At 36.6% G+C, this 27,113-nt stretch overlaps 1 protein-coding gene across 1 annotated transcript in view; it reads right to left on the bottom strand.

Moving 5' to 3' along the window:
* LOC137061997 (WD repeat-containing protein 70) overlaps positions 1-27,113 on the bottom strand; it is a 138,427-nt gene that overhangs the window by 98,993 nt on the left and 12,321 nt on the right. Inside the window, exons 6-9 of the mRNA XM_067432738.1 lie at positions 23,172-23,231; positions 15,084-15,217; positions 14,094-14,247; positions 3,697-3,773 (exon numbers count right to left, since the gene is read on the bottom strand). Of these exons, the coding sequence (XP_067288839.1) occupies positions 3,697-3,773; positions 14,094-14,247; positions 15,084-15,217; positions 23,172-23,231 (425 nt within the window). The remainder of the gene's footprint in view (positions 1-3,696; positions 3,774-14,093; positions 14,248-15,083; positions 15,218-23,171; positions 23,232-27,113) is intronic.

Below are 27,113 nucleotides of genomic sequence, written 5' to 3'. Positions count from 1 at the left end.
TGAGGGTGCGTTCACACTTGTCATGTTTGGTTGGATTAAAACGAACCCTGGTGCGATTGCTCGTTTAGTGCGGTTCATTTGAACACATGTGAACGCTGCCATCCGAACCCTGCTGTGCACCAAACAAGCGGACCGAGACCGCTAAAGAGATGAGTCTCGTTCCGCTTCCAAACCAACTCTGGTGCGGTTCGACTGATATATGAACTTAACACGGACCAAAGACATGTAGACGAACCAAAAACAGGACGCGATGTCACAAGATGCGACGCATAGTCAGCTGATCGGATGACGCGGAAAGATCGGTGTATCCAGAGCGAGTAACGTTAACGTTAGAGGACAAACGTAGAGCAACGAGGAAGAGCCTCATCAATATTTGGGTCTGACGAGCATGTTTCAAAAACGCACAAAAAGCAAACCTGGCTCTTCTCACTAAAGGACCTGTCGGCCATTAGTCGGTACAGACGACAGAACGGCCGTCTCTTTTCTGCACAACGGAGGAAATCCTGGAGCTGTTTTGAATGTTTTGATCATTTTATGAGCTCTTCATGAGTTCTCAGCGGGTAAAAATAATGCCATATGTTCACGCATTAAATGATGGCGTTTAATCCGGCACACAGCGTTGTTCTGAATGTTCGGTAAGCAGCTCCTCCGTCATATAAGCCGACCAATCAGATTGTGAGCGTCTCCCTGAGCCTTTGGTTCGGTAACTTTAGGTTCGCTGTTAAAAATGCCAGTGTGAACGCTAAGCGGACCAGGACTATATGTTTTGTTTTTGTTTTTTGGTCCGGACCAAACAAACCAAACTAACCGAACTACAAGTGTGAACGCAGCCTAAAATACATTTCTTACATAAGCCCCTTTCACACTGCACGTCGGACCGCAATATTCCCGGAACATTGCCGGGTCGCCTTCTGTGTGAAAGCAACCACGTCCCGGGATTGATTACCGAATTGAACCCAGGTCGGGGACCTAGTAATATTGCGGGATTCGATCCGGGACGAGCGCTGTGTGAACAAAAGCCAAAACTAATGCTGCAACGTGTACGTAGTTATCGTGCGACTCCTAGGGCTTGTTTTTTCAATAATACAACCCTGCAGTGCCAGAAGAGCTCGTCGGTGTTTTAAACGCAGAGAGTGTTCGTATTCAAAAGAAACTAAAATTAAACAAGCAGAAATGTGCGCAAACTGGACACAAGTCGAGACCACGGAGCTCCTTACTATCCGCGCTGAAGCTGAGATCGCTCGCCGTTATACGTCACATCAGGATGTCACGTGTCAACTCGACCTGGGACCGTTACGGGTTGTGTGTGAAAGCGCACATATTACGGTATTTCCCTGGCAGTGTGAATGGAAATCTAGCGGCCCGGGAACAAATGCTGGATCGCAGTATCCGTGTATTTGCCGGAATCGCAGTGTGAAAGGGGCTGTAGAGTTCGAGTATAGAGTATAGAGTTTAATATCAAACTCATCTCACAGTTTAGCAACAGTAACTTCATAATCATTGGAAGCCAAAATCGAATTTGAAAATCAATTATGTTTAAATTGCACAACCCTACATGATAAAATTGATGAATGAAAAGGTTATGATAGCATAGTTTCTGTTTCAACCAGGGGTCAAACTCAAGGTTCACCTGTCCCCTGAGCCCTAAACCGACAGCATGAGAGGAAGCGCTCATGTCGTTCATTCTCATTGGCCTGTCAGTTTAATCTACTGTGACCATGCTTCTGACCCGAAGCGCCGCCCAGAACACTGAAGTCAATCTAGAACTCAGCGTGACCCCTGTTAACCTGAAATTTGGAGCAGAGCGCCACACCAGCCGATCACAGGACACATGTGGCCCCCGTTCCAGGGCCCTCCGGGGCCCGTTCTGCTCACATCTGCAGCTGTTTGCCAAAGCTAAATGGTTTCCTCTTCTGAAACCGCCTGTGACATGCGCTGAAACGTGCCAAGGGAAGACTTCCAGAATCTATATTACAACTGAATAAAACAGAGCCACATCTGTGCGTCCAGTGAACACGACTCAAGCATTCACCGGCGACGCCCCTAAACACAGTGAAACCAGCACGCTTTTATAGGGGAACATAATTTGACGCAGTGCAAAGGTTTACACGCATATAAAATTTCACAAGCCTGTAGTTTTGAGGCTGTGAACACTGAAACATCTGACTGAAAAACACTGCAAGAAACACATTTGGCAGAATATATCAGCGTTTACTGCAGCGCCACGACAAAATGAGTTATTCTCTACCAGAAACAGAGTATGATCAGTAGGATGATTCTTATGAATGGATTTCTGAATCAGACTCACTTACTGACTGCATAATGGAAACAAATCTAAATCAAAAATACAGTTTTTTCTGAACAAATGATTCTTATGGAGTGATTCTTGAACAGATCAGTCTGAGAAATGACTCACTGAATCTGACTCGCTTACTGACTGGATGACTGCCATAAATGTAAAACCTTAAAAATGACTGATTCTTATTAACAAATGACTCTTATGAACAGATTCTTAAATTTGGTCAAAAAGACAGGGAGCGCAATTGTTTGAATCAGACTAGCAAATGACTCATTGAATCTCTGAATCTGAACCAGGAATCACTTACTGATTGCATAATTAAAGAAAAAAATTAAATAAAAAAAACACAGATTTTTCTTAACAAATTATTCTTATGGAGTGATTCTTGAAAAGACCACTCTGACAAATTACTCCCTGAATCTGAATCAGACTCACTGACTTGGATGACTGCCATAAACACTATTTAATTAGATAAAAAACAAATGAAATGTGATCAAACAGACTGATTCTTATGATAAATTTGCATTTATGAACGGATTCTTGAATTGGTCAATAAAACAGTTTGACAAATGACTCACTGAATCTGACTCACTTACTGATTGGATGACTGCCATAAATTTAAAACATTAGAAAGACTGATTCTTATAAACAAATGACACATATGAACAGATTCAATTAGTGAACAGAGCACAATTGTTTGAATCAGACAAAAAAATGGATCACTGAGTCAGGACTCATTTACTGACTGCATAATTGAAGAAGAAAAAAAAGAAGATTATTCTGAACAAATGATTCTTATGGAGTGATTCTTGAAGAGATCAGTCTGAATCAAACTACTAACAAATGACTCACTGAATCTCTGAATTTGAATCAGGACTCACTCACTGATTGGATAATTAAAAAATGAAAAAATACAAATGATTCGTATTGATTCTTGAGGAGACCCGTCCAAATCTAACTCACTGATGTTATTTTAATAAAAGAAAAGAATTAAAAAGTAATCAATGTTTGTGTAGCATGCAGTTATGAGAATGGAATACATTTCAGAGTATAAACTTCCAGTTTGATTAAGACGATCATGCAATCGCCTCCATGTTGTTTGGAACGCTTCAGTGACTAAAATGAAAAACAATCCCAGTGAAATGCCCCACAATCCCCTGGGAACGTGTTAAACTCAAGAACAAATGGTTTTAAGAAAGGCCACGAACAATCTCAAATATGCAAAATGACTGCGGCAGAAACAAATCTCAAAACACGAGAGGGTGATGGAGTTTCCCTCAGTGCCCGTGTCTGCGTCATTAACCCACACGTGTTGGTATTCAGGTAGCTCGATATAAACATGTCAACTCATGCGTGTTCATGCACTCTGTCCCGTGTTGAAGCGTGTCAAGACTCACCCGTCATTGGAGCAGGTCAGAAACTCCTCTTTGATCTTGGGATGCCAACAGCCGTCGTTCAGCATCGCTGTGTGACCCTGAACCAGAGAGACGGCAATTAGGACGCAAAGCGCAAACTAAGCAACATTTTATTTGAATCATATTAATAAATAACTAAAAACATGGATGTGCGATATAGCGACCACCATATATCAGCCGATATACAGCTCTGGAAAAAATGAAGAGACCCCCATTGATTTCTCAATGTTAAGTATGTTCATTTTTATTGTTAACGGTCCGATGATGGACAGATGCACTTTTATGATGATAGATGCACTTTTATGATGGATAGATGCACTTTTATGATGATAGATGCACTTTTATGATTATGATGGATAGATGCACTTTTATGATGGATAGATGCACTTTTATGATGGATAGATGCACTTTTATGATGATAGATGCACTTTTATGATGGATAGATGCACTTTTATGATGGATAGATGCACTTTTATGATGATAGATGCACTTTTATGATGGATAGATGCACTTTTATGATGATAGATGCACTTTTATGATGGATAGATGCACTTTTATGATGATAGATGCACTTTTATGATGGATAGATGCACTTTTATGAGGGATAGATGCACTTTTATGATAGATGCACTTTTATGATGGATAGATGCACTTTTATGATGATAGATGCACTTTTATGATGGATAGATGCACTTTTATGATGGATAGATGCACTTTTATGATGGATAGATGCACTTTTATGATGGATAGATGCACTTTAATGAGGGATAGATGCACTTTTATGATGGATAGATGCACTTTAATGAGGGATAGATGCACTTTAATGGTGGATAGATGCACTTTTATGAGGGATAGATGCACTTTAATGGTGGATAGATGCACTTTTATGAGGGATAGATGCACTTCAAAAATTCAAAAATTATAAAGCTTGGAAGAGTCAGGACTTTTTTTAAAGGGGTGATGAATTGAGAAATCCACTTTTCCTTGAGCTTTTGATATATAAAACGTCATTTTCCTGTAAGTTTTAGAGCTGAAAACTTCCTTGTTAGTCAAAAAAAAGCTTTTATAGACCCCTGGCCCAGAAAACGATCGTGTTGGCATCTTGGCGTCATCGACTGACGAAACGCCTCTACAGATTAATAAACACGTGTAATCCAGTAGCCCCGCCCACCGACTCATGGTGCCGTTCAGATTGCGCTAGCCAGCATTAATAAACGAGCTGAAGAATACAGCAAGATACTGCGCTATTCCTGGTTGTGTAAGAACACAGTCACTGCATAAGCTTCCTTCGGATCCTAATTTTAGGAATGAGTGGTTGAACTTTATTTTTAATGAAGTTTCAGCTCATGTGGGGAAGACATGTTCACTTCATTTCACTGCGGGATTGTTTGTATACTAATCTCCGGTCGATGCTGGGTTTGTAGATATTGATATTAAAACACAATGCTGTTTCTTCTATATTGGATCTGACAGGAGGAACGGTGCAACACACTTATGTGAGTAAAACTTGTTTTTATATGTAATAGTATTGCATTGTTATTATAGATCGTTTTGCTTATGTGTACGTGTCCAACAGAACATGCCTTTAGCACGCTGGACTCAGACATGTATGGGCCAGGGCTCGCAAAGCCCAACGTCCCGGGGTTGTGTGCTTTTCAGACGGGGTACCCAAACGGAAGCCGCCGGCAGGACGATTAATCTCATAGTATTAGTTTCTTGTTCTGATATTCTCTCTCTCTTGACTTGACATTTGAAGTGTGTGCGCGCGGGCTATGTAATACAAAAATAATAGAAATCAATCAGGGGTGGATGAGAAATAAATCATTGGGCCTCATTCATGAAACACGAGCAGAAAGGATTTGTGTGTAAATCTTTCGTAAAGCCGCTCTGACGTAAATTTTCGGATTCACGAAAATGTTCGTGTTTTCAAAATGTTAGTTGGTATGAAAGAGATTTACACCTGCTCCCTACCACGTGTAAATGGTGCGTAAAACATTTAACGATCTGTGCTCTAATTTAGGCAAACTGATGACATTGCATTTTGATGCACTATGTAGGGCAGGCCACCATAATATTTCAAGAGTTGATTTGCCCCGTCTTTATTGTTTTGTTTTGTTTGTACTGTTTAACGTTGGACAATAGGCAGCGCTTGTCACTGTCATTTTTTTACCAGGCCGTCCAATCACAGTGGAGGAGGGGCGGGACAAAAACTACGCCGACCAATCATCCCACTTGTACACCAACCGAACAACAATAATAGAGAAGTTAATACTGTTTATTGCCTTTCTAAATTCAGTAATAATCTTTAAAATTAGATAGTAACACATTAGTATGAGTATCTCAGCTGGAAAAACGCTGCCCTTGCAAAGTGCTTTCAAGCGCCACCAGCTGGCCGTTTTCAGAAGAGCACCAGGTGTTTATCTGGCTAAAACATGCTTTGGTGGACACACGATAATTTGATATTTATTGCTAGTCATATGCACAATTAGTCTCTTCAACATTTACGCAAAATCCTGGAGCCAAACCTGAGAAAGAAGTCCAGAAGAGTCCACAGCGCTCCTGCTCACGTCATTTGCAGTTGTAACTCATGGGCGGGGATTATACTAATTATGAATGAGCGTGCACGCGCTTCTTATTTACACATGTTTGGAATTCACTAATATACACGTTTAACTAACGAATCCGTGGTATACGAAGCGTTTGTGAATCTGGAGGAGAGTTTTCGTAAAGGTCCATTTTACGCACAAATTACTCTGAATTTGCTCATATATTCACGAAAGTTTCATGAATGAGGCCCATTGAGTTTGTTTGATAAAGACGTACTTGAATCATTCCGGTTGCCGCTTTTAAATCATCCCCTCCCTCATGTGAACTGACCTGACAGGGGCTAGATATGACAGGAGCTGAGCTCATTAAATATGCAAATCTTATCCAATCCTAGCCGTAGGGCGTTTACTTCCAAGTCTCCAGTGACACGCCAATCAAAACCCAGCGTTCAGGAGAGAGCCTCAAAACCAGTGGAGAAAATAGCCTATTACTTATTAGTTATGATGTTTTTGAATGTAAAAACCCCACAAACATCATTTGTTGACCTCAGACAACAGTATAAAAAAATTAAAAAGCCAGCTCATGACACCTTTAATATAACTCTATGTTTGTCTGAAAGAAGAATGTCATACACTTAGGACGACTTGAGGGTGAGTAAATTATGGGATAATTTTCATTTTTGAGTGAACTCTCTCTTTAATAAACACGATAATATAAATAAAGCGATGTTCTGTCCTACATTATTTCCTATTGAATATTCTGTTTCACATTACAGAAGAAAATCATGTTGTGAACGTCGTTTCATGTTGACTTTAAAGTGTCAATTTAGACACAGGAAATTAAAATCTAGGAACTGAATCAAAACGCTATTATAGAGTCGTTCTCAGAGAGTAAATAAAGCTGTCAGTGATTGCCTTTGATGATGAGCACATGCTGCATTGGCTAAGGCACATTATTGAAGCCTGCCACTCATCTGCTGCATCATAACAAATGTGTTCTGAATATTTGATTGCAGTAAAGTGTTCGTATGACCTTCATGCCTCCCAAAGACACACTGGCCTCTTCGGATGAAGTGCAGCTTCGCTGAATGCAAATTCAGAGCAGATATTTGGCTTTGTTGTCATATTTTTGACACCAGAAATCCATTATAAGGACGCATTATGCCACACAAACCAACTGCATCGCCTCAGTCAAAGACACTAAATTTAAGACGAAAGATGGTTTGTTGGGAGCTACAAAACCTCAATGACTAACCGCTAATAACAACGTCATAATCTCAGGAAACCCAGAGATTCACTCAGGACATCAGTCAAACATCACTGAAGCAAAAAATAATAATCTTCTGAGTGTTTTAGAGGACAACTGATGCACAGGAGTAGGGACACACACACGTAGGGTTCCCAACTTTCAGTGTGGCAAAATAAGAAACACCCAGACCCAAAGACCATTGACAACAAGTGGTGTAACGGATCACAAAACTCACGGTTCGGATCACATCACGGATCACTAGTCACGGATCGGATCATTTTTCGGATCAGAAAAAAAGGGGGAGGAGAATATTTTTACTTGCTTTCCATTTATTGTATGAAAAATGTTGGTGTTAGCATAACCAATATGGTTATGGTTTTAACAAATATAGGGTAAAATAAATAACCAGCTGAATAAATCACATTTTACTCAGTTTTTAAATTGTAACGTGAAATACAACCTGTGATGTAAAAATGGGCCTGAGCATATAATAATAAAATAAAATAAAAAACAAGATTAGGATGTCCATTCTCACTCCTGTTTAACACACATTGATTATTTTTATTTAAAATCCAAAAGTTGGCACTGAACATTGCTTGTCATCATTGCAATTTTCTTTGTAGTTCTACACTCTTTTATAGATATGATGTTTAAACACACTACATTTAAACAATGTTTTATTCAATGCATTACTTTATATTTATATAGCCTAGTACCTTAGAAACCGGCTAAACTATGTGAAAATAACAAACAATTTAAATTAGAACTTACAATAGACAAAAACAGCCAACTCGTTTTTTCTTTCATTTTTTAAAAATCTTTTTTAAAAGAAATCCTGCAGGTCATAAAGAACTTTCTTTTTCACCTCCAGAAAAGAGTGCTCTCCATTATTTCACTTGTTTACCTAAAGCTAAAAGCCATTTTCTTGCTTTACCCGAGGCAAAAAGCCACGTATTGACTTTGAAACAGAGTAGGCCTACACTTTACACTATATGCATATGAGGGGGAAATTACTAGATTTTCGCATCAATACATGTTTGTTTTAATGCAGACAGCGCGCTGTCCCTTTAATTCAGCGCGTTCAGCACAGCAAAACAGACTCGGTGCAGAAACGATCGCGGCACTTCGCACTGACGGACCGACACTGCGTGCAGTGTAAAAACTGTAATCTGTTAACATGGTACGGAAAAAAACACGCACCACAAACAGACTACGCTGTGTGTGAAACGGGCATCAGCAGGTGTCGCTTCAGATAGCCATGCTCGATGTAATGCCACTTACATACGGCTCTCTCATGCTGCCACAGTAACGTTACCTACTGTTACAGTCCTGTCCACCGCACCTCCTTCCGTCATTATTATATTTCACGGGGAAGCCAAAATGCTCTCATACATGCGATGTGAATGATGCGGGAGGTTTATAGAGTTCTTCTGCGCCTCCGCTAGCCATTGCTGACTGATTATGCCTTCACGTGAACGACTGCTGTGTGTAGTTTCACTGAAACTCGGCGAGTTTAAAGGAACAAAATTACTTAAAAACCAATATCGGCAAATTAAATGGTCTTTTACTCTGCGATCGCTAAACAGATGAATCTGCAAAAAAAAACAAAAAAACGCAATATGTCCGCGGGTCACGTGCGTTCCGAACCATGGATCGTGATCCGTTCGGATCACGGATCAACTGCGATCCGTTGCACCCATAGTAGGAATGAATTTTCCTCTGTGTTTAACATCATAAATACATTAATACATGTTGGGAACAATTTGGAACAACATAAAAGTAAATGACAGATTTTTTTTGGGGGTGAACTGTCCCTTTAAGCAGTCATTCTGTACTAGTAAGCATAAACGTAGTAAGCATAAAAGTAGGCATAGTAATCACTTTTTTGACAATTATGAAATCCAAAAATGTAAAAATAATTATATATTAATTAATTTACTTAAAAGGATAGTTCACTTTAAAATGAAAATGCTGTCGTCCTTTATTCGCCCTCACGTTGTTTCAAACCTGTATGAGTTTCTTTCTTCAGCTGAACACAAGGGAAGATATTTTGAAGAATGTCAGTAACCAAACAGTTAAGTCAATGGCTCCAGTTAACTGTTTGGTTACTGACATTATTGAGTGTACATTGAATGTACAGTACACATCCACTGACATTCATGTAGTGTTTTTTTACAAAACGGCACTGGTATCGGTATGGATGGTATTATTGTTTCTGAAAAATGGTATCGGTGCATCCCTTAAGATGACTAAACTGAAATAAAGTTAAATAGAAGTTATTACACTACACATATTGATTAGCTGCTTTTTTAATTATGGATAATGGTTTTTCTATGTTGAAAACACTTCATAAGTTTGTGGAAACTGATACATTTTATTTCTCAGGATTCTTTGATGAATAGAAAGTTCTAAAGAAATGCATTAATTAGAAATATAATTTTTTTGTAACAAACATCTTTACTGTCACTTTTGATCAGTTTAATAAGTCCTTGCTAAATAAAAGTATTCATTTCTTTTTTAAACAAAATATTCCTGATTGAATGGTAGTGTGTCACGATTTCCACACAAATATGAACCAATTTCAACGGATAATAATCATAAATGTGTTGATCATCAGATTCTCATTTGAGAATGATTAGTGAAGGATCATGTGACACTGAAGACTGGAGTAATGATGATAAATTCAGCTTTGATCACAGGAATAAATTACACTTTACTATAGATTCACATAGAGAAGAGATGATTTACACTGGAGGAATATTTCACTGTTTTTACTGTATTTATGACTCAAAACCCGTAAAAATCTTAATTATTCCAAACGTTTCACTGCAAAAACCTTGCTTTGAAGCAATTACTAAAACTTAAGCTAAAATATATTCATAAATACTATAATAGCATATAATAATACCACAGTGTGTAATATTATCAAGTGTGTTCACATGTGGAAGTAATAGCTATGATAATAAAACTGAATTCAAGTATTTCTATTATGGACGTCCAGTTGGCAAAACATGACACTGACAATGATTGAAGAGAACAATATTTACGCTCAACACTGAAATGCACTCGCTCGGGTACACAGCGTACCCGTAAACAGAGCGACTGCGGCATGCCGACACACTACATTAGTGACGCGACCGTCATTGAGCCACATTTGAAACCACATTACACACATAAACGGATGTGGAGGGACGGTGTGTGTCCGCGGACGCGGCAAAGGACCAGGTGCAAGATTTAGTGGCCGCTCTGATGTTGTTCATCTACACCTCATTACACCCCAGTCAACAAACAACGTCCAGATGCAGCAAACAAACAAGACGCTGAACTAACCAGGGCTACTGCAGTGTCACTGACATACTAGCAGAGTTTGAACTAAAACATTAAAAACATTCTGCTAAAATAAAATATCAATATTAGTTGCATTGGCAATAATCTGTTGAAGCACTAAAATGATTAACTGGAAATAAATAAAAATAAATGAAACCAATTTTTTTTTTTGCATAACAGAAAACAATTAAGAAAAATTAAGACAAATGAAAAATATAAAAATATAAACCAATTAAAAAATATTAATAAAACTATAATAAAAATGTTCATCTTATTTTTATTTAAAGTTTTTGTGATTTTGTCATTATTTTTAATATATCCATATAGTTAAAGATATCACTGGAAGATATCCCTGTGTGATATTTCCCCCATCTAGCGGTGTAAAGGTATATGACCATCCAGTGAATAATAGTTTCTGTTCCTCTCAATTCTGATTTCGTTTTAACTCCTACGGTGGCCGATTTAGTCCAAGACTAACATGGCAATCCCCCTCTTCACATTCGACATGGTGCCATCGAGTGTTAAAACGTGAAAGGCGAAGCTTGAATTTACGGGTATGTCCCTCTTTGGCTACTGTACTTTCAAAATGGAGGGACAAAATGGTGACCGGCATTCGAACCCCTCACCCGTATGTGTTTTCAATGCCATATTATAAACTTACGAGAATACTTTATTACTTGAAAAGTAAATATACATTAATGAGCACATATATTTTTGAAAGAACTAAGTGTTTAAAGCTGCTGTCCGTAACTTTTTTGAATAAAATTATATAATGAGAATGTACAACATGAATCCATTTTCCAAACCGTGTTTTTGTCTTACCCTGAATCATTGTGATACACTTATAATAAGTATTTATATTGGGACTATTTCAGGCCAGACTGGTAGGTACCGCTGCGGAGGAGCACAGTCCCTGCGTGATCCGCCATAAACATGAACAGAGAGAAGTAGCTCCGGCTGCAATGTTCTTCCACAAGACGCATGCAGTTCTGTGTATTAACCACTAGAGTGCAAAAAGTTACGGACTGCAGCTTTAATCATAATTTTTGTTTCAGTTTTAGATATTTTAGCACATCGTTAAACTCCATCCATCATCTTCCGCTTATCCGGGGCCGTGTCGCGGGAGCAACAGTCTAGGCAGAGACGCCTAGACTTCCTTCTCTCTGGCCACTTCCTCCAGCTCCTCCGGGGGTACCCCGAGGCGTTCCCAGGCCAGCCGGGAGACATAATCCCTCCAGCGTGTCCTGGGTCTTCCCCAGGGCCTCCTCCCGGTGGGACGTGCCCGGAACACCTCCCTGGGAAGGCGTCCAGGAGGTATCCGAAATAGATGCCCGAGCCACCTCAGCTGGCTCCTCTCGATGTGAAGGAGCAACGGCTCTACTCTGAGCTCCTCCCGAGTGACCGAGATTCTCACCCTATCTCTAAGGGAGCGCCCGGCCACCCTGCGGAGAAGGCTCATTTCAGCCGCCTATATCGTTTTAAGGTTTTTGCTTCATATTTTTGTGGAAACCGTGACACACTACCATTCAAAAGTTATATTTTGTTTTAAAAATGAGAAATTAATACTTTTATTCGTCAAGGACTCATTAAACTGATCAAAAGTGACAGTAAAGACATTTATAATGTTACAAAAGATACTATTTTAAATAAAAGCTGTTCTTTTGAATTTTCTATTTGTCAAAGAATCCTGAAACAAAAAATTAATAAATCACGGTTTGCTATATTTATTACGTTTTTTTAAATATTTTATTTATTATTATATTATATTTCATTTTATTTTTCTTTATGGTTTTATTTTTTGTTAACCCAGAAACTCACAGAAACTGGACGCAGCCACATACCCAATGAAAATGTGCAAATCAACCAAAAAGAGTCTATATTCCCGTTTTTTCATTTGCAGTTTACAGTCATATATGCATGTTATATGTGCTATTGCACCTTTAAAGGGATCCCCTGGTGTTGAGACTTGTATGGCTTAATATAACATAAATTATGTCTCTTACTGAAATATGTAGTAGAAACCCCATGAAAGATCTACTTTATTTAAAAAAATCGATTTTATATTTGGACCATGGGCGGCGCCATTTTGTTTGCGTTCTAGGTTGATGACGTAGAATGGTTGCACTACTCAATCAGCTGGCGTTACCCGTAGCTATTTTCACCACAACGACACTCGAAAAGTGTTTCAGAGTTAAACAAAAAACAATGAATTGCTTTGTTATGGTTCTTAAAACACACTCAAACATACATGTGCACACAAATTCACCTACACAAGTCACAAACAGATTGGCGGGCGCATACACACACCTGACAGACTGCGCTGTCTCAATCGAGATGTTGGGCTGCTCAGTCTCCACGACAGGGGCTGAATCTCAAATCGATCCCCTATACCCTGAAATAGGGCATTATCTGAAGGGACGGCCATTTGTAGTGGTGTCCGAAACCATAGTGGACATGTTCGAGTGCAGTCATTCAGTCTCACGTTGCGCCGCAATTTACACACAACAGCTGTCCGACTTCACGCACTCGTCTTCATTCACTCCAAGATGTATTAGTGAACAAAAGTAGCGAATGTTACTCGTGTCTTAAAGATGAAAGTTTAAAGATTGAGGTTTTAAATTACTGAACGCGTGCTCAAACTTTAATGCAGGAACCAACATCATAACCAAAACATCCTGCCTCTCTTCCTCACGTTCCCCTATCCCATCGTCCTACCTAGGTATTTCCCTCTGCTGGTCAAATTAGGCATTACATTTAATCTACTGCATATCAACCGTCTATGATATCAACACAGGGAATAGTGAATGAGGGTGATGTATGCGCGCACGCAGTGCGTATGTGTTCGTGCCGATCTGTTGGTGTGTGTGTGAGTCTGTGAGAGAGAGAGTTTGTGTGCACATGTATGTTTGAGTGTGTTTTAAGTACCATTACAAAGCAATTCATTGGTTTTGTTTAACTCTGAAACAATTTTCGAGTTGCGTAGTGGTAAAAATAGCTACGGGTAACGCCAGCTGATTGCCGAGTGCAACCATTCTACGTCATTAACCTAGAACGCAAACAAGATGGCGCCGCCCATGGTCCAAATATAAAATCAATTTTTTAAATAAAGTAGATCTTTCATGGGTTTTCTACTACATATTTCAGTAAGAGACATAATTTATGTTATATTAAGCCATACAAGTCTCAACACCAGGGGATCCCTTTAAGATCTCTATATGCAAATGCGTTTAAAGCTGCAGTAAAGCAGCAGTGGTTACCTTGGTATTGGCCATGTCCACGATATACTGATCCCCTTTGATGCATTCAAGAACCTGGAATCCGTCGCGGTCCAGAACTTTGGCCTGAGAGTTTCCCGCCACCACCAGAATGACATCACCAGTGACGCTGTACTGCAGAGATCTGATCTGATGACTAAGCACACACACACACCACATCACTTCAGACATGATTTCTGAGAAGTTTTCATGCATATACTCTCAATATATATTAGTGACCATAGATTTTTTTTATTACAGACATGGGTCTGATAGCAAATAACATTAGGGCTTTCAATGTCAGGTTTCAAAAGTATTTATTACTTAAAATAAATGTAATTATTCATTTTTAATTAAGTAAATTATTGTCAATTGAATTATTTTTTATTTATTCTATCAATTAAAAATAAATTGTATTTGTATAGTCCCGGTAATTATTAAAGAACTCAAAGGCATTTTTTTTTAATTCTACATTAAAATGACCTGTAAACAGGCCAATTAAAGATACATCATGATCTCTGACTGTGAACGAGAACTTGAGTCAATGAAAGAGCCCAGAAGCTTCCAGAACAGAAAACACGGGCATTCAGAGGTCTGGTTACCCTCTCCGGGTCACTGGCTTTATGGCCTCCACATGTGTTTTCTTTGGCCGTGTCTGCTGGTAAAGGGATGGCACCGCACCTGGGTTGAAGAACTTGTTAATGTGGCGTGGCGTCTTACGAATCGCACAAACGAAAGAGCGCTCGGGCTCAGCCAATTGGCTTCCAATATCTCGAGACAATTGGGTTCCAATTTTAGCGGGATTTCTAGGAAAAACAAAAGACAAGAACAAAAATACACAGCATCTGGGTGCAATCAGCTGGTCGGGCTGATTTGACTGGTCTCATTCCAGACGGATGAGGTGTAACGCACATCAAAACCCCAGGAAGCGCTCGCGGTCGAGGAGACAGACAGGGATGAACGCATGTCAGATGGGCCGGCACCGGGACTCACCATTCACACGGCTGGATCGAACGGAAGGCGTGCAGCGCCGCATCCATCCCAGCAAAGTCCCAAAACTTCACGTCGTAGTCGAAGCTGCCGGTGATCAGACGAGCGCCGGAAGGATCCAAAGCCAAAGCTGAAACCTGTACAATCACAGATTCATCAGATACGGGGTACAACATGCTGTTTGGGGGTTAAGACACAGTTAATATTCAGTAAGATTATCGATTTGACACAATCAGATGAGAACAAAATGGAGTTCCATTAGATGTTTGACCTGAATTGAGTTTAATTTAGTTCCACTAAATGTTTGAACTGAATTGAGTTTAATTTAGTTCCACTAGATGTTTGAACTGAATTGAGTTTAATTTAGTTCCACTAGATGTTTGAACCGAATTGAGTTTAATTTAGTTCCACTAGATGTTTGAACCGAATTGAGTTTAATTTAGTTCCACTAGATGTTTGAACCGAATTGAGTTTAATTCAGTTCCACTAGATGTTTGAACCGAATTGAGTTTAATTTAGTTCCACTAGATGTTTGAACCGAATTGAGTTTAATTCAGTTCCACTAGATGTTTGAACCGAATTGAGTTTAATTTAGTTCCACTAGATGTTTGAACCGAATTGAGTTTAATTTAGTTCCACTAGATGTTTGAACCGAATTGAGTTTAATTTAGTTCCACTAGATGTTTGAACCGAATTGAGTTTAATTCAGTTCCACTAGATGTTTGAACCGAATTGAGTTTAATTTAGTTCCACTAGATGTTTGAACCGAATTGAGTTTAATTTAGTTCCACTAGATGTTTGAACCGAATTGAGTTTAATTCAGTTCCACTAGATGTTTGAACCGAATTGAGTTTAATTTAGTTCCACTAGATGTTTGAACCGAATTGAGTTTAATTTAGTTCCACTAGATGTTTGAACCGAATTGAGTTTAATTTAGTTCCACTAGATGTTTGAACCGAATTGAGTTTAATTCAGTTCCACTAGATGTTTGAACCGAATTGAGTTTAATTTAGTTCCACTAGATGTTTGAACCGAATTGAGTTTAATTTAGTTCCAATAGATGTTTGAACTGAACTGAATTCTTTAATTTAGTTTTATTAAATGTTTGAACTGAATTGAGTTTAATTTAGTTCCAATAGATGTTTGAACTGAATTGAGTTTAATTTAGTTCCAATAGATGTTTGAACTGAATTGAGTTTAATTTAGTTCCACTAGATGTTTGAACCGAATTGAGTTTAATTTAGTTCCACTAGATGTTTGAACCGAATTGAGTTTAATTCAGTTCCACTAGATGTTTGAACCGAATTGAGTTTAATTTAGTTCCACTAGATGTTTGAACCGAATTGAGTTTAATTTAGTTCCACTAGATGTTTGAACCGAATTGAGTTTAATTTAGTTCCACTAGATGTTTGAACCGAATTGAGTTTAATTCAGTTCCACTAGATGTTTGAACTGAATTGAGTTTAATTCAGTTCCACTAGATGTTTGAACCGAATTGAGTTTAATTCAGTTCCACTAGATGTTTGAACCGAATTGAGTTTAATTTAGTTCCACTAAATGTTTGAACTGAATTGAGTTTAATTTAGTTCCACTAGATGTTTGAACTGAATTGAGTTTAATTTAGTTCCACTAGATGTTTGAACCGAATTGAGTTTAATTTAGTTCCACTAGATGTTTGAACCGAATTGAGTTTAATTTAGTTCCACTAGATGTTTGAACCGAATTGAGTTTAATTCAGTTCCACTAGATGTTTGAACCGAATTGAGTTTAATTTAGTTCCACTAGATGTTTGAACCGAATTGAGTTTAATTCAGTTCCACTAGATGTTTGAACCGAATTGAGTTTAATTGAGTTCCACTAGATGTTTGAACCGAATTGAGTTTAATTTAGTTCCACTAGATGTTTGAACCGAATTGAGTTTAATTTAGTTCCACTAGATGTTTGAACCGAATTGAGTTTAATTCAGTTCCACTAGATGTTTGAACCGAATTGAGTTTAATTTAGTTCCACTAGATGTTTGAACCGAATTGAGTTTAATTCAGTTCCACTAGATGTTTGAACCGAATTGAGTTTAATTTAGTTCCACTAGATGTTTGAACCGAATTGAGTTTAATTTAGTTCCACTAGATGTTTGAACCGAATTGAGTTTAATTTAGTTCCACTAGATGTTTGAACCGAATTGAGTTTAATTCAGTTCCACTAGATGTTTGAACCGAATTGAGTTTAATTTAGTTCCACTAGATGTTTGAACCGAATTGAGTTTAATTTAGTTCCAATAGATGTTTGAACTGAACTGAATTCTTTAATTTAGTTTTATTAAATGTTTGAACTGAATTGAGTTTAATTTAGTTCCAATAGATGTTTGAACTGAATTGAGTTTAATTTAGTTCCAATAGATGTTTGAACTGAATTGAGTTTAATTCAGTTCCACTAGATGTTTGAACCGAATTGAGTTTAATTCAGTTCCACTAGATGTTTGAACCGAATTGAGTTTAATTTAGTTCCAATAGATGTTTGAACTGAATTGAGTTTAATTTAGTTCCAATAGATGTTTGAACTGAATTGAGTTTAATTTAGTTACACTAGATGTTTGAACTGAACTGAATTAAGTTTAATTTAGTTCCAATAGATGTTTGAACTGAATTGAGTTTAATTTAGTTCCAATAGATGTTTGAACTGAATTGAGTTTAATTTAGTTCCACTAGATGTTTGAACTGAACTGAATTAAGTTTAATTTAGTTCCAATAGATGTTTGAACTGAATTGAGTTTAATTTAGTTCCAATAGATGTTTGAACTGAATTGAGTTTAATTTAGTTCCACTAGATGTTTGAACCGAATTGAGTTTAATTTAGTTCCACTAGATGTTTGAACCGAATTGAGTTTAATTCAGTTCCACTAGATGTTTGAACCGAATTGAGTTTAATTTAGTTCCACTAGATGTTTGAACCGAATTGAGTTTAATTTAGTTCCACTAGATGTTTGAACCGAATTGAGTTTAATTTAGTTCCACTAGATGTTTGAACCGAATTGAGTTTAATTCAGTTCCACTAGATGTTTGAACCGAATTGAGTTTAATTTAGTTCCACTAGATGTTTGAACCGAATTGAGTTTAATTTAGTTCCAATAGATGTTTGAACTGAACTGAATTCTTTAATTTAGTTTTATTAAATGTTTGAACTGAATTGAGTTTAATTTAGTTCCAATAGATGTTTGAACTGAATTGAGTTTAATTTAGTTCCAATAGATGTTTGAACTGAATTGAGTTTAATTTAGTTCCAATAGATGTTTGAACTGAATTGAGTTTAATTCAGTTCCACTAGATGTTTGAACCGAATTGAGTTTAATTCAGTTCCACTAGATGTTTGAACCGAATTGAGTTTAATTTAGTTCCAATAGATGTTTGAACTGAATTGAGTTTAATTTAGTTCCAATAGATGTTTGAACTGAATTGAGTTTAATTTAGTTCCACTAGATGTTTGAACTGAACTGAATTAAGTTTAATTTAGTTCCAATAGATGTTTGAACTGAATTGAGTTTAATTTAGTTCCAATAGATGTTTGAACTGAATTGAGTTTAATTTAGTTCCACTAGATGTTTGAACTGAACTGAATTAAGTTTAATTTAGTTCCAATAGATGTTTGAACTGAATTGAGTTTAATTTAGTTCCAATAGATGTTTGAACTGAATTGAGTTTAATTTAGTTCCACTAGATGTTTGAACCGAATTGAGTTTAATTTAGTTCCACTAGATGTTTGAACCGAATTGAGTTTAATTCAGTTCCACTAGATGTTTGAACCGAATTTAGTTTAATTTAGTTCCACTAGATGTTTGAACCGAATTGAGTTTAATTTAGTTCCACTAGATGTTTGAACCGAATTGAGTTTAATTTAGTTCCACTAGATGTTTGAACCGAATTGAGTTTAATTCAGTTCCACTAGATGTTTGAACCGAATTGAGTTTAATTTAGTTCCACTAGATGTTTGAACCGAATTGAGTTTAATTTAGTTCCAATAGATGTTTGAACTGAACTGAATTCTTTAATTTAGTTTTATTAAATGTTTGAACTGAATTGAGTTTAATTTAGTTCCAATAGATGTTTGAACTGAATTGAGTTTAATTTAGTTCCAATAGATGTTTGAACTGAATTGAGTTTAATTCAGTTTCACTAGATGTTTGAACCGAATTGAGTTTAATTCAGTTCCACTAGATGTTTGAACCGAATTGAGTTTAATTTAGTTCCAATAGATGTTTGAACTGAATTGAGTTTAATTTAGTTCCAATAGATGTTTGAACTGAATTGAGTTTAATTTAGTTACACTAGATGTTTGAACTGAACTGAATTAAGTTTAATTTAGTTCCAATAGATGTTTGAACTGAATTGAGTTTAATTTAGTTCCAATAGATGTTTGAACTGAATTGAGTTTAATTTAGTTCCACTAGATGTTTGAACTGAACTGAATTAAGTTTAATTTAGTTCCAATAGATGTTTGAACTGAATTGAGTTTAATTTAGTTCCAATAGATGTTTGAACTGAATTGAGTTTAATTTAGTTCCACTAGATGTTTGAACTGAATTGAGTTTAATTTAGTTCCAATAGATGTTTGAACTGAATTGAGTTTAATTTAGTTCCACTAGATGTTTGAACTGAATTGAGTTTAATTTAGTTCCACTAGATGTTTGAACTGAATTGAGTTTAATTTAGTTCCAATAGATGTTTGAACTGAACTGAATTGTTTAATTTATTTTCATAAAAAGGTTTGAACTGAATTGTTTCATTTAGTTTCATTAAATGTTTGAACTGAATTGTTTCATTTAGTTTCATTAAATGTTTGAACTGAATTGTTTCATTTAGTTTCATTAAATGTTTGAACTGAATTGTTTCATTTAGTTTCATTAAATGTTTGAACTGAATTGTTTCATTTAGTTTCATTAAATGTTTGAACTGAATTGTTTCATTTAGTTTCATTAAATGTTTGAACTGAATTGAGTTTAATTTAGTTCCAATAGATTAGATTGTTTATTTTAGCCACACGACAATGCCAGTGAAATTTTTTTCAGTACAGTATGTTTAAGCTCTACATTGTCATACATTACAAACAACAAATAGACAATACACTTCACAACATGTAACAATACAAGATACATTGGGTACATGACCGTGCGTAGTGTATGAGAGGAAAAACTAAACTAAAGAGAGGAGTTCAGAGTCCTGATGGCTATGGGGAAAAAGCTGTTTGTGAAGCGTTTGGTCTTGGTAGATAGTGACCTGTAGCGCCTCCCTGAAGGAAGGAGCTGAAAAAAGTGGTTCGCTGGATGTGAGGTGTCTGAGATGATTTTCTTTGCCCGCTTTACAGTCCGATATGTATAGAGGGAATCGACTGAAGGCATGATCTTGGATGCTTTGTTGACACTCTGTGCTACCATACCATACTGTTATTGATGATGTAATGATGGACTCGATGATAGCGGAATAGAACAGAGCAAGGAGCTGACGTCTGATCCGGTATTTTTTAAGCTGTCTGGGGAATAGATGTTCGAACTGAACTGAATTCTCATTTTAGTTTCATTAGTTGTTTCAACTGAATTGAGTTTCAAAAATTTTAACAGAAATTTTGAACCGAAAAATTTGATCTCAACTGAGTTTAATTTTGTTCCATTAGATGTTTGAACTGAACTAAATTGAGTTTCATTTACTTTCATTAGTAGTTTTAACGGAACTGAAATGAGTTTCATTTCATTAGATGTTTGAACTGAACTGAGTTTCAATAGATACTCTTTTCTAGCCTGGATGCCAGCCGTACCTAGCCCCGCCCACAACATTTTTAGGTCGGGCATTTCGGTCTGGCCTTGCTCCATAGAGGAGTAATTATCCCCGAACAGAAACTGTTCGGACCAATGAAATCATCAGGGCGGGCTTTAGACGATGACGGACAGATGATAAACAGTAACGTAATCATCACGTCATCAAAGGGGCTTGGGTTATATTTACTCGAATCCTAAATGGAGAGCTTGTTTGTATCTGCATTCACCTTCACAATTTATCTCAAAGATGATGATCATTTTGGGTAAGTACTCTGTGTATCAAAATATTCTTTTATTTTTTTACAACACCGTTTGTGTTGTAAAAAATACTGTATTTTTTTGTAAAAAATAATAAACTAAGATCGTTTATTCCAGTGCGTGTGCAGACAGGGTTGCCAAGTTTTTACAACAAAATCCGCCAACTACTAGGTTCTCCGGGGGAAAAATTGTGTTTTGGGGGGTAAAATGTGTGTTATTTTGGCAAGGTTACTGCTAAAATTCACACTCATGGGTCTATATCACATAATAGTCGCTTAAACCCGCGGACATAGAAAACAACCGCGGAAAAAAACGCAGACTTGGCAACACAGTGCAGTTGAGCTCTGTCTGTTGACATTTAACAATGCGTCGCTCCGCTGCTCTGATTGGTTGTTGGTCTGTCCAATTGAGGTCTTTCCTGATTGGGTTGAAACACACCCCATAATCACAGCCCAATGGAGCATCAGACTCATATTCTGACTAGAATTGAGTATGACCACGTCAGGCTAACTCTTTTCTGGGGTTTAAAAGATCATTAATATTCAGTAATATGATCGATTTGACTATCAGAAAACATTGACTACGTTTACATGGACAACAATACTCCGATATTAAGCTGATTAAGACAATACTCTGATTAAGAGGCTACCATGTAGACAGCGATTTCTAATTACCTTAATCTGATTAAAGTCATAATCTAACTACACATAAATCGGATTAAGACATGTGGAGTATGCCTATTTTAGTCGCATTATCGGAGACATGTACACACCTTAATCTAACTATTAATGTCATGTCGGAGATTTCACCGCATTTTGTGACAGGACACATAACGTTACGCACAACAGGGGAGTGCAGAGGGGAGGCTTTGTGGGTTGGAGCCTCTGCCCTTTTTGAAAATTAATCAAAAGTGCCCCTTTCAACAATCATCGATAATATTGTGGCCAATAAAACATAATTGGAATTATACTTAATATAACAATGTGTACAAAACAGTGGAATGTGGAACAAATGGCGGAAAAGTCTCATTTATCTTTTACGGATCTGTCAGTCTGAAATGTCGTTGCCATAAAGCGTCGCTATGGGCGGTGTGTGTTTTACTTGACTCTTCATTGTGAACACTGCGTCCTCTCTCTATATTTTTATTTTTATTTTTGTTGTAATTAATATGCTCATTGCAAAAGTAAAATACAATAAGTTTGTATCTGTAATCGCAAACCAGATGGGTCATTCAGTGAACGCCTGTGGCTCGACGGCAGGAAAAACAATCCAAAGAGTCATGATTTTTAAACCTTTTTCATCATTATTCAAATATATTATTCTAAATGTAGGCTGTCAATAAGGATGAAAGAGGGGCAGTGTCTCTTCAAAAAAACAGAAAGAGACAATACATAATATTACAAAAATAAATCAACATAAATGTATATAAAACATTATAAAACGCATGTTTTGTTATACTTCTTAATGTAAAGTAACACTGTCCAACAGCGACACCCGCAGGTGAAGTTAGCGGGTTTACTGAGCCCATAAAATTAACACACCTGCCAAAGTCACGCTATGATTGGATGTTGGAGAACCTAGCGTGGCATTGGGGACGTAATGACGTGCCATAATCGATCTATGTTCTATCACATGTAAAACAGGAACATGACCGGAGTACTCTAAAAGCAACTCATGTAAACACCTTAATCAGAATATTGTCTTATTTAGAATAAGGTCAATAATTAGATTACTGCTGTCCATGTAAACGTAGTCATTGATGAATAATGCTGAAAACACTGAATAATGACACATCTTCTGTAGAGCTGCTTTACAACTCAAATTTGTTTCATAATTGATGAATTTTGTTTATTTCAGTGAAGCTGCTTTAGAGCATCTGTACTCTACAAAGCACTATGCAAAATGTGACTTGGCTTGATTTTTGTAGATGTGTTTTAACTCATAATCAGATTATATAATCCTCACAAACCCCAGCTACAGGCCGAGTGTGAGCCGGACTCGAGCGTTCGGGAGAAAACATGTGGACTTACGGTTTTATTGCCGTGCTGAAGCGTGATCTCATGAGAGTCCGGTATCTTCTTCACTGGATTCTGTTACAGCAGAAATGGAGAAAGAAAGACAGAGAAACATCAGCAACTTTTGAAGGCCATCTGTCTTTAGTGTGTGATGTTGCTCCAGTGGGAGTTCTTCTCAATATCAGTGTCCGTGTTTCTGAACTCCCTGAAACGCCTACATTGTAGTCTTGAGTTTTATTCCTCATTTAAATAATTAATATGCAGAATAAAGGGGCGGGCCTGATTGAGTTAGTTAGTACTGTCACAACACACTGCTCCAGCCGACCAATCGGAGCACAGTTTGCTTTTCAAAAGGAGGGGCTTTATAGAGAAAGGAACAATTCACTATAAGGTAACTTTCATTTCTTTTGTTTTTTCACAGTGGGCTCATTCCCCGAATCAAACGCACACAGGTCTGTGTGATTTGTGGCGTTGGCTGATTAACGCTCGTGCATAACTCGCATGGTACACCTGGGCCTGATGGGATACATTTAGCCGAGCACAGAGACATCACCGGGGCGGCCCGACACCAGAACCCATCTATCAAAGTGGCCCACGGCGGCCCTCAAACGCCACAGGCCTGGGAAAGGAGGCCGTCTGCACACTGTCAGAGAGAGAGCAAGACATTTACAACAGAGAGAGGGAGGGAGGGGGAGAGAGAGAGAGAGAGAGAGAGAGAGAGAGAGACAGAGAGAGACAGAGAGAGAGAGAGAGAGAGAGAGAGAGAGAGAGAGAGAGAGAGAGAGAGAGAGAGAGAGAGAGAGAGAGAGAGAGAGAGAGAGAGAGAGAGAGAGAGAGAGAGAGAGAGAGAGAGAGAGAGAGAGAGAGAGAGAGAGAGAGAGAGAGGCCGTGACCAGGGTCTGAATCTCATGAAAATATGTCCAGGTCATATTTCATCCTAAAATAATAAAAGAAAGGTTTCACTTTTAGGCTACACTTTACTTTAAGGTGCTGTAATTAGTCAAGTAAGTACTGAGTAATATTAATAAACTACATGTTCTTACTATACAGTTACGGTGTTAGTTAAGTAATTATGCATAATTTACTGTTATTACTATAGTAAACACAAGTAACTACGTCACCTTAAAATAAAGTGTTGCCAAAAGAAAAATAATTAATTATATTTTGTATAAAGAAAATTATGGCTTCTTTATCCTCATTAAATTCTCAAATTAAAACATATTAAACATATTAACAAAGTAAATCATGTTTAATTTTTACAATACAATTGAAATAATATATACACTTTAATAATTTATATTAATTAATTTAAAAATTCATAGAATATAAAATTATTAATTATTATTAATTATCATGAAATTAATGCTATTTATTTCCACTTTTAAAATAGTTTTAAAATAGGCTTTGTTTTGTTTATGTGAGATACATCTTTATGATATGTTATTATTTTATATAGCTGTTTTTATTCTCATTAGTTTTTCATTGCTTAAAATATTACATATATTCATCTAAAATTATTCATCAGCATAAATGCAAGACATCAAATATCATAATGTTTATTTTGTACAATAATATAATAATAAAAAATATATATAATAAATATAATAAACATAATAATAATAAAATACTATATTTTTTTAATGTAAAATATAATTAATTTTATATTATAGTTTAGTGTGTAGTTTTTTTCCATTAAATTACTATAAAACATTAATTATAAAAATCACATATACACTTATTTATAGAAGCATAACTTAAAGGCACTAAAAAAAATATTGCCATAATGTTTTTTGTTGTTTTTTTACAACAAAATAAATATAATATCATTTGTATATTTTATGTATATGTATATTTTTATTATATTATATTATATTATATTATATATATATATATATATATATATATATATATATATATATATATATATATATATATATATATATATATATATATATATCTTAATTTTATTTTTTTGCATTAAACAAATGAGAATTTGGGGATAAAATGTGTCTTTACTCTTTACATAAAATAACATTTTATTTTATATCATAGTATATTTTTTACTATATTACAGAGGTGGGACAAAGTCATTGTTATGCAAGTCACAAGTAAGTCTCAAGTCTTTGCCCTCGAGTCCCGAGTCAAGTCGAGTCAAAGATGAGACAAGTCTCGAGTCGAGTCAGAAGTCAAAGCCAACAAGTCTCAAGTCGAGTCCAAGTCCTACCATTTTAGTTTCGAGTCACTTCAAGTCATCTTACCACAGAAATAAAAATTATACAAATCATGTATGTCTGTAAGATTTGTATTTACTTAAACCTCTTTTTATACAATGACATTAAGCAAATACAGTAAAAAAACAGAAAATGTAAATTTTCACAGAAAATGCTTGTATTTCAACAGCATATTGCACTAGAACGATGCACAGCAGCTTCAGTCCTGTATTGTGTTGACCTCATATTGCAAAACAGTTCAACTTTCAAATAGACATGGGTCCTTTTAGCCTAAACTTAGGGCCATTATGGGAATATTGTTTAGCTTATTTTTGGTTTTATTTGGTTTACTTTAATAATTTAATTTATTCAATCATTTTGTTTTGCTATACTTTTTATGCCAGCTTGCCATGGCCCCCCTAGCATCCCCTCGTGGCACCCAGGGGTCCCTGTCCCCATTTTGAAAACCACTGCTATAAAGCATATGACTTCAGTTTCTGGAGGGAAAGGGCTTTCTTATGACTTTTGAAGCAGTGAAAATATTCTTAATATTGCATACACTGAAACTGAAATATTATCGTATACCGTAGTGTATAATAGACAATGAATATTAACACAACAACACTGATATGAGTAAAGAGTAGTTTCAAATACAGTGTGAGGCTATAAGGGATTTTCTGACATCTGTTTCATTTTCTTCTCAGGTATGAAGAATACAGAGGGGTGGGGGGCCCAAAACAAGCCCAATATTATTATATTATTTATTATCATCAGTATAATTTATGATCAATAATTTATCAATAAATGAGCCTGCAACATATTAAACTGAAATCTCGTGGAGTTTAAAAAGCAAATAGAGATGGGATTTTACAAAATTCTTCAAGTTGCAATAAAGGCTGTAAACAGAAGAGGTTTGGAGATTGAAAAAGAGAAAAAGGGACGTGAGGGAATATTGTAACTCCAGTCGGAGTTATTGCACACATATAAGGAGCAGTGGTGAACATGCACACTATAGACCATAAAAAGGATAAGCCCTGCATCTCAATGTGCAATCTGCTCTAAATAGTATTGAAAATTACTAATGTCACATAGCTACTATTTAGGATTATTATGCACTTTTTTTACTGTCTATGATTGGGAGTTAGTGCCCAGGAAAACACTGAGAGCGTTGCAATATAGAGACATGTTTATAATAATATACATTCGAACCATACCTACTGTTATTATTAGTAGCCTATACTTTTTTTTATTATTTATAATAGCCAAATAATAATAGTCATAATAAATAGCCTACATTATAAAAAATATTTTTAAGATTAAATTAGGTGGCTCACCTCCCAGTTTCCTCTCCATCTCTGTATATCTCTGCTGGTTGCATTGTTTGTAAAAAAAATAAATGTATTCGTCTATTTACGTCTACGAACTATCATTACATTTATAACATCACATCACATGCCTGCACGTTGAACGCGATTTTTCTTCAATGAAGGGAAGGAGGCGAGATGTATGAGGACGAATGACTACAGCACTTGTATCGTTGCACTATGGCTATTAGCTGTGAGAGACAGTGTCAGGCAATGTATTTGGACAAAACAGCGACCATAAATGTAAAGAAACGAAGTTGCTTGTCATATTTTCCTAACAAGCAACCACATTTTTTCAAATAAGCCCAAAAAACCGCGACCCGCAATTCGAGATTTTTTACCGCGACTTGCCAAAAAGAGAAGCCCAAAGTCACGTGTTATAC

The sequence above is a fragment of the Pseudorasbora parva genome, chromosome 23 (assembly GCF_024679245.1).
Source record: "Pseudorasbora parva isolate DD20220531a chromosome 23, ASM2467924v1, whole genome shotgun sequence".
NCBI classification, from domain to species: domain Eukaryota; kingdom Metazoa; phylum Chordata; class Actinopteri; order Cypriniformes; family Gobionidae; genus Pseudorasbora; species Pseudorasbora parva.
This window is presented reverse-complemented; position numbering and strand designations above follow the sequence as displayed.